This window comes from Poecilia reticulata, linkage group LG10 (genome assembly GCF_000633615.1).
Source record: "Poecilia reticulata strain Guanapo linkage group LG10, Guppy_female_1.0+MT, whole genome shotgun sequence".
Taxonomy (NCBI): domain Eukaryota; kingdom Metazoa; phylum Chordata; class Actinopteri; order Cyprinodontiformes; family Poeciliidae; genus Poecilia; species Poecilia reticulata.
Window position 1 is genome coordinate 19,625,035 of NC_024340.1, and position 9,633 is coordinate 19,634,667.

At 36.1% G+C, this 9,633-nt stretch overlaps 1 protein-coding gene across 1 annotated transcript; it reads right to left on the minus strand.

Annotated features, from left to right (window-relative positions):
• Positions 1–328: 328 nt before the first annotated feature.
• LOC103471754 (uncharacterized) lies at positions 329–9,071 on the minus strand. Its single transcript, XM_008420935.1, has 6 exons — positions 9,001–9,071; positions 8,738–8,857; positions 8,366–8,442; positions 1,983–2,342; positions 1,021–1,131; positions 329–928 (listed from the first exon to the last, which is right to left on the minus strand). The coding sequence occupies exons 1-6, from the start codon at positions 9,069–9,071 to the stop codon at positions 780–782; spliced, it is 888 nt and encodes a 295-aa protein (XP_008419157.1). The 3' UTR covers positions 329–779.
• Between the last annotated feature and the right edge of the window lie 562 nt (positions 9,072–9,633).

Genomic DNA, 9,633 nt, shown 5'->3' on the forward strand with positions numbered 1-9,633 from the left:
TCGATACTCAGTTCATGCATAATAAACATGGCAAATACGATGTATTTAAATGCAGGTAAATATTCTGTAAAGATTGTATTTTTATTTATTTTATTTTTTTTAAAACGGGGCCATATTTGCAAGAAGTGCATTTGTAGGTTGAGCAGCAAAGTTGAATATTTGGTACATCAAAAGAACCCCCCCCTAATTTTTAGCAATTTGTTATGTAGGTGTCCAACTTAATTAAAAGAGCACTTGTACTTTTAAAGCAATCTGTTAGTTTCCACTTTATTTAGATTACAGAAAATATAAAAATAGAAAATAAAATGAAGTGACAGATTCAAAACACCAGATTTTTTAAATTTACTAAACAATAATCACAATGTGTTTGTACCACATAAATATTCAAAACAAGATCTCTTGCTATAAATGTGATAATTTTTTAAAATTGAAATTAGCGATGTTGTTTTGTTTTCAGTTTTCTGTACACCTGTGTTCTTCTGTAAAATCAGAAAATCTCATCTTTAGGCCAATCACAATTTTCACACATGCACCTCAGTCTTCAAGCATTCAGAGATTATCATTTCATTTGAATTTGAGCCAGCAGTGAATGCAATCTTATCTTGTTTTTCCGTCCATGTTTAATATTTACATGATAAATCTCTGTTTTGGCTGTTGGTCAGACTTGTTCAATTAACATAAAACACAAAAATATGATACATTTAATGAAAATGATGAAAAACATTTGACGGGTTGCACATGGTTTTCATACTAAAATTGCAACTTTACAAAATCCTTTATTAGATAACAGCAGCATAAATCTTTTTTGTCTCTGTGTTTGCCTTCTTTTTTCCACTATCATCAGTCACTACTGTGAAGACGACGGCAGAGTAAATATTTGCCGGCCATTTTGTGCATAGCACTTGTTTTGCTTGCTGGGCTGCTGAAACTGAAGTTAGAAAAAAAGAAAGAAAATTATGGAAATTACATAAAACATATCAATTAGATTTTTTTGTGTAAAAAATGAATGATGTAGGTTACCGTTGCCATTGCTTTCCTTTATGGCATAAATAAGGACAGCTAAAACAATTAGGCTGATGGCCAAGCCAAATCCAAAGACAATGTTGACCAGCGATGGACAAGTGGTGGTAGCTGCAAAAAAAAACAACAAGAAACTTCAATATGAGTCCAAGATTATTTTATATATATACAAATATTAAAGAATGGCATTAGCTGTCATTAATAGCAAATTGGAAATAGTTTGTCTGATAAAGGATATTTTTTTGGTTATGGACTTTATGAGGAAAAATAAACAATACTTTACAAATACTTACGCTTAAAAAGAAGATTAGTCTGGTATATTTAATAAGCTTTACATAGATTGTCATACTGGGAAGTACCAGGACTCGAAGGCAAGCAACAACTACAGACACCAAACTCAGTTTAACAGATTTATTGTATAATGGGGNGGCCCTTGCTGATTGGAGATGATGAGCACCAGCTGGATCCCATCAGCCTGCCACCCTGAGAAAGTAGAGAAAACACTCCCCTGCAGAACCCAACATAGATAAGTCATGTGGTCCTCAGATCTTAAAATATTGTCAATAAAACCTCAAATGTACAGATTAACATTAGTTATTACACCGTCATTTTTATATCTCTTACAAAATGCTGAGTGAGAAACTCGGAATATAAAATCATTTATTACGATGTACAACCGGCTAGCGTAAATAGTTTAGCGTACCGCAAGACATTCAATTATTGGCAACTAAAAAGAACATTTAGATTTTACTTTATCCCATTTCTGGATTCTGGATAAAGTATTACATGCATTTATTCATTATGTTGCATCTATTTTACTTTAAAGCCATCTGGCTAGCCACGCAGAACCTGCTTCTTTAACTGCTCAGCGACATTTCTAATAAAAGTTCTCTGCTATATATTTGCTATGTCACCATAGTTGAAGCAAATTCTCTGATAAAGAGGAAATGTAAAACTTTTACCTTCATAATGTTCATAATGGAGCTCAGCTCCATTTCCAAATAATATCTGTCCACATGCAGCCACAGCGCAGTGATACGTTCCAGCGTCAGAGCTCTCAGAGAAGTTGTAAAAACATCTCTGTGCAGTTTGAGCTTCGGGACTTGCACTTTCACACTCTTCTCCACTGTTTTTTTGTAGATAAAGTAAACTGGGATGAGAATGATCTGATCCAGCTTTGAACCAGTAAACCCTGTTATCTGCTGGACACGGTTTCCCCTCAGAGTCAGAGAGAACCGAACACTGAAGAGTCTTGCGGGTTTCTGGATAAACTGGGCTAGATGGAGGCATCTGGATGATTTCAGTGATATCTGATTCTAGTCCTGGAAAACAAAAAAAAACATATCTCAGTCTCACAACCAAAAGAAAATTACTCATAATTTGTAAGTAATTTATTAAAATGTATTACCTTGCACTTTTAGAACATTACCATTGATGAATATGAAATCAAGTTGTCTGATTTTAATACAGTAGTAGAGTCCATTGTCATTTCGCTTTGCTTCATTAATATATAGAAGAAATTTCCCCTGTTCTTGTTTTGTCTGGATGTGAGAGATCTTGGAAACATCGTCGTCCATGAAGTTAAATGTTGCTCCAAGAAATTCAGGCCAGTTTCCAGAAACAAGTCGGATCCAATACAAAGTTTCTCTATAGAGAGCTGAGGTCTGGTGTGGACAACTGAGGGTCACATTTTGTCCAACAGTTACGTTCTTTACTTCAAACTTAAATTCTTCAGTACAACCTGCAATATGAAAAAAAATGTTTCATCACACAATATCTATTGACAGGAGAAGACAAAATATCTTCACTGTGCTAAAGTCATGAATGGCGGCGCAAACTCTGTTTTATGAAAACATTTAGTGTAGATTTCATTCATACTCACAGCCAGCTCTGATCATAAGCAGAAAAAATACGATCAAAGGCATTTTGTCACTACACCTCTTCAGACTGTGTACAGTACAGAGGATCATAAGATGGGTCAAACTAATATAATTACGTTCAGGGGGAGGGAACTATTTAGTGTGATCTGATTGGACACTGATGGTGTTTGTTATCTACATAAATCACCTGAATTTTCTAACCTAGCTTCATCCAAGCAAGCTTTATCATAAGTTTCCTTATGTGGTTGCCTAAAATCAGCTCTGTTTGACAACGTAAAACCAAAAGTGAATATCAAGAGATAAAACTGAGACACAGTGACAGTCATTGTGTCTCTATGGTCTTAAAGTTTAAGTTGCTATTCAATAGTTATTCACTATGTTTCTTCAGAAATACCTGACTTGTTTTGATGTTACTATTTCTGTCTGAACATAACAACCTATTAACAAACTATTAATATAGAATTGATATAGTAGCTAGATTGATAACATAGTAACAATATAGTTACTATGTTCCAGATGAACATAATCATAACAATCAATAGGAACGGGAAGTATTATGTATTATGAATGTGAGAGCAGAATGGAACAGGACAGGAAATAGAAATCAAGACAAATATTGGAAATCAAGCTTAACCTAGATTAAAAGCCAAGTCGGAATAATGTATCTTCAAGAAAGGTGTAAAACTTTCAATGGTTGAAGCTAATCTAAAATTAATTGTCAAGGTTTTTCCAGAGCCAAATCCAATAACCTCAGAAGCAAAGCCTCTTGACCAAAAGAAAAAAAAATTATATATAAAATGATCATTTTCGGTAAGTAAAATTGGGATTAAACATGAAAGCATTTTCCTCTGTAAATATATTTCTAATATTCCTAATGGCATGAAATTGACAGCAGAGGTCAGTAATAACTTGAATAACCAGAATATATAAAGAAAACAAAGCAATTGAATCCACAGATTAAATTATGTGCCATAAAGTGGAACGAAACAGGGAAGAATTAAATCAGTGGAGTAAAGGATGTGCGAATATGCATATATTCGTCATATATGAGAAAGGCAAAAACCAAAAGGAATAAGCTGTAAATATTAACTGATTGTTTATAAAAAGGTTTCTCTCCATAAAAGCATCGGACAATGTGATGGAAAAGCAAAGAGACCTACATAAAAATAGTCATACTGTTGAAAACATACAGCTATATTTCTAAACCGAACATTCCGGTCAAAAATAAATCACAAGAGTTCTCAAAAAGGTAACTAGCACTCGCATAACTTTCAGAAAGACAAGGAAATGACCAGTATAGTTTTCCTTACCAACACAAGTAATAAGCCCAACAGTAATGGCCTTCATGAACACGTGTGGCCAGAGACTCCACTGCTGTTGAAGCTCTTATAAAGTTTGGTGCACAAAAGTTGGATAAGCCAAAGAAATACAACACGAATATGTTCAGTCAGATGACGTCAAACTAATATTTTTAGTTCTTCTGACTATTACAATATTTCACAAAAATCTTTCTTTGTTGAGTAATTTCCTTCGATTCTTTTGTATGTGGGGATGACTTGGGTTGTTAATGATGGCTCATGTACATTTCATGTTATTAGGTAAAATTTAAGGTCTGGTACGTTTATCTAGGCCACTGTGAATATCCCGACTAGTTGGCTTGCCTCTTTCAATAGTACAGTTAACTCTTTTCAGACATAAAGAGACATAAACAAAATGCCTGCTTGGATATATCTGTAAAATATAAATACATTTCTGGACAAAGAGCAATATAGTCTTTGTCCAGGGATGAACACAAACGTTTGCCTCTTGAGTCACTTTATCTGTCTAACCCAGGGGTGGGCAATCCTGGTCCTCGAGGGACGGTGACCTGCAACTCTTAGATGTCTCCCTGGTCCAGCACACTTGAATCCAACAGCTGAATCACCTCCTAAGTGCAGTCAAGTCCTCCAGAGTCCTGCTAATGACCTCATTATTTGACTCAGGTGTGTTGAAGTAGAGCTGTATCTAAAAGTTGCAGACCGGCCCTCAAGACCTGGAGTTGCCCACCCCTGGTTTAACCAGTGGATGGTGAAAGCATTTCAGTACTCAGGCATCTAAATATGTGTTTAAATAAGTATATCTAATAAATAAAACATTTGATGTAAAAAAACAGACATTAAATTCAGTTTAAAACTGATTTACTGTAAACACGAAAGAATGCCCTTGCTTGTAATGTTCTGTTTATTTGAGGGGATTTATGGTGTCCCTCTTTAAAATAAATATATTTCTTATTATCTTTAAAACGGACCAATACATAACCCTACAGTGATACCTGGACCACTTAGTGAAGTCACAGGGTGAAGCATCAGCACTTCATTACAAACAATAGGAACAAGATCTTTTGATGCAATAACACACAAAGACATTTTCAAACTGAAAAGCTCCACCTTCTGCAGGAAGCTCCTCCTGTTCACTGCGTAAGACACGTCAGTGGGTGGAGCGTAGATGAAAGAGTTAGGGAGGTGTTTGTGGGCACACTTTCCATTCTCTGCACTTCAGAGCAGCTTGGTTAGTGAAGTATAAATATGTCCATGTTGAAAAGCAGATGACAGCACTAAAGTCATAAAAGACTGGTATCCAAAACTTAGTTGAAGTCAGAAAACAGACAATATTAACAGATATGTTTATAAATCGGGATGGTGGCACTGCGCTATTGGCATAATAATAATAATAATAATAATAATAATAATAAAAACTTGTTTCAGTAAATTCAACCTAACCCCATATGTTCCGAATTATAAAAATATCATCATAGAAATTATCTTTAAAAAGTAAAACCTAAATAGTGTGAAGATCAAACCTCCAAGCAGATGGAGAATGTAGTTGGCCACACTACAGACTAGATCAGTTTGATTTATGGTTTCACTAATGGTCAAATTCAAAAGTCAAGTCATGTGTTTAAACTACAGGAAGTATCCAAAAAACAAGGAACATGTTCATATATTTATTACTTCCATTATTTGAACAAAATGCATGTCCATATGTAAATGAGTAGTAAAATAAATCTAAATATGTATTTAATGACTTATATTATATTATTAATTATATTATTATTATTATTATTATTATTATTTTGTGTTTTATTTTTAGTTGTTTTATTTTAATTTTGTGCATAGAACTACTTTCAGTCATCTAGTTTGACAGAAATCATAAAACGCTGCAAGAGAATTTGAGCAATGCTGTGGTTGTGGTTTGTTCATGCGAGGGTGTGAAAACAAAGAGGCTTTCCTTCCTGTCCAAGCTGCAGCTTCACTCTGAAGAAAAAAACACGTAAACCGTTCTTTAGTTTGCATAAAATGATACAAGCAAAGTAACACAATAATATTGTTAAAACTAATATTACCCAAGAAATAAGCACAAATTCATGAATGCAAAATTAAGTTGTCTTGAATTAATTCCCTCAAGCATTCTTTCTTTCACTGCTTGTTTAAAAAAGGAGAATTGCTGGATTTATTTTATTTGTTGTCCCTAGGTTGCTTTTGTGAAAGTTATTTTTAAAAATTTAATGTTTTAAAGCCTGTTATGCTTTTTGTAAGGCGTTTATGTTCTGTAACAGGTATAAAAACAAAATTTCATAAGTTTCAGTAAAAAAAAAGCTGTTTCATTGATATGTTTTAATTTTGACTTTAAAGTAATTAAATGGAAAGTATCAGCCTTACAATTAAAATCATGTGATTGAGCTTTTTTTCAGACTATTTTTTCCAGTTGAAGCAAAGCGTGTGATGCATCTGTTCACAGTAAGCAAGTTTTGTGGTCGGTCGAAGGGGTCTGAACCTCTCACCACAACTCCACTCTGTCAGAATAGCTGCGGAAACCTGCTTTTTTTGTGACAGTGGGAAATATGTCAAAGAGTTTACGAGGTGATAAAATCTCAAATATGTAATAATGACATTGCAACATAGATAGATTTAAGAGAAAGTGATGATGTGAAGCATTATTTTAGACATGATTGTGTGGAGAGTATTTTTTTCTAACTTTCAAGCATTGCACTGGAAATAAGATAAGCACAGCCTTTGCAGATTTATTTTATTTTGACAATGTGATCGGTTTGGACTGGCGAGGGTTGTGTAGAAAAGATTAAATAGTGTCATCAACCATTGAAACACATTTCACAATCATCTGTAAATGCTAAATATGTTAATATATCACAATCAATGATAAGTATTATTCCATCTCAACAAATATAAAATAAAGTTGCTAATCTTTTAACACTACAAGTAAAATATTTCAAGAAGGGCATCAACACTAAATTTCTCTTCAAATGTAAATAATTTTATCTAACAATAAGGCATTTTCACCCACATATGTCTAAAATGGCACTGGTTTGAGTTGTGCACTTTGACTTTATGTTTCACACAAACAATAAAAATGAACTTAGTATAATGTAGGTTTAAAAGCTCCACCCCATATTGCCCCACCTACTTTTTCCTGTCCGTCCCTTTAGAGGGAGGGGCGAGAGGTGGAGCGGTGGGGAGGTGTTTGTGGTCACACCACTGGTCTAAAAGTAGCTCTGTCACTTTCAGAAACGCAGTCACGTGGAGGTAATGGAAAGTCTCATCTCAAAAGGTGATGCTAAAAGTTGCAACCAAAATCATACATGCCCAAGCAAAGATAATTTTATGTCATTCAGAACATCTGAGTGACTTAAAGATCACTGGAATTAAGTCAGATCACAGAAAAAAGAGGGATTTTATTTTACCAAGGTTTACTATTAAATACATAAAAGGAAATCAGATTTGTAGAACCATAAGTGCAGCACAACAGTGCTGTGCTGCACTTATGAGAGTAAAAGCTTGACAGAGTAGCTCCACCCTTTGGTGAGGGAGGATCAAGACTTAGCCCAAAAGGAGAGGTCAGGTCACTGTTCAGACTCAGACACTTTGAGACAAAGAGTCATAAAACTAGGCTTGACTAAGAAAATATGGTCTTAGGACTTTTATGACCACAAAGTAGATATGATTTGGGTGCAAATTCAAGAAAAGAAAAAGAAAAGAAAGGGAGCAGGAACAAGAGGGATAAAGAGAGTAGATTGGCCAAAAGAGAACCATTGCATCGCAGCAGCACTGATTTAGATTATTCTGCACTGAGACATTCTCTAACATGTGGCAGACTTCAAGAAGCAAAGCAACAACATAATATAAGAATATCATGATATCAGCAAAACATTAAGCAAGTGTGCCTTAGAAAGGCAAATAATCTAACACCTAATTCAGCCAAGGCTATGGAACGGTCTCACTGTGAGTCGGTCATCAATTGAGTCAAAGCAATGTCCAAAAATCAAAAAATTAATTAATGGAACAGGATGAAAACTTGTTCTGTAATGCTCAGAACTGAGGACCCAAAATTTCAGTCAGACACAACGTAAAACTTAAGTTCTTTGAGGATCAGGGTTTGGGACAGGCAACCACGAGCAATGGAACAGGAACCTCTTTGTGTTGTGGGGGATGAGGGGTCCAGGTAGCACAGCGGTAGCGACAAGTGGCACACCCAGGGATGGACAGAGCTAGGAGGGCAAGGGGTTGGGGCAGGCAGGACAAAGCAAAACTTATCTGAGGRTCAGGCRAAGAGCAGTGGTCAGGGCACGGAAAAAGGGTCCAACACTTGCAGGCAATATCAGGCAGACAAAATCCAAGGGCGAGGCAGGAGGCAGAGGTCAAAAGGCAGAAACGGGGTYGAGACCAGAAAACAGAAGCCAGTGAAGAATCCGACATGGGCAAGACAAGGCAGGAAAATCCAAGGGACAAAAATGTGTTCGAGATCGTGGTCAGGTCAGGAAGAAGTGCTGGATATCTACTCACCGTCTGCCTGCCTGAGAGCTGACTATAACTGCTGGTGAACAGGTGGAAGACATGAGCCTGATTGTGCTCCAGCGCAGCAGCAGCATGCAGGTGAACCAGATGAGCTTGATGAGAGGAGTACTGAGGAGAAAAACATAGCAGGCAGACGTGCCAGAAACATGACGTGTTCTCTTTCTACAGGTATAACCTGGCATCCCAGCAGGGGGGGTTCTCAGTAGAACTTCTTGTACTTTAGATTGGAAGCGTAACTCTAAGCAAAGCACCTTTCTTGTCGAGGAATGGAGAGGTCATCACAACAGGCCTCTATAGGCAGACGCATCAAGAGACGCCCCATGTCTTCTTCCAGAAACACTGTGTTTGCAGACTGCTTTCTAGAAGTTCTTCAATGAACACTTTGAATATTTTGAAATGAGAAGAAAAAGGATCAGAGCTCTTGTGTCTCTGTTGGAGGTAGACTGCAAAGACGAGGCTTTGGAATTGGCTTTACTTTTGTAGTGGGGATCAGTTCTTAACTGATCAGCTCTGAGTTTTATTGCAGGGGGTTTGCCAGGGATGTCTTCAGCACAAAGAATGTGATATTTCAAGCAGTGATATCTCTGAAATATCGGACTTCAACATTTTGAAGCACTAAGAAACTGTAAATCCTTTAAGAGTGTACTGAAAATATTCATTAGTTTGAGCCAGAGGGCCCAAAAGGGTACACCTTTTTTGTCCATTTCAGCTTTTGTGCAGTGACTAAGTAGCATATGAAATGACTGAGGTCAAAGCAACATTTATATTCAAAAAAGAAACATTTAGTCATCCAACTTAACCTGTCATATCATTAGCCGCTTTCAAAGTTGCTCTCTTTTCAGCGTCTTCAAAGTTTTCAGGTTTAGAGCACATTAGCTTCACTT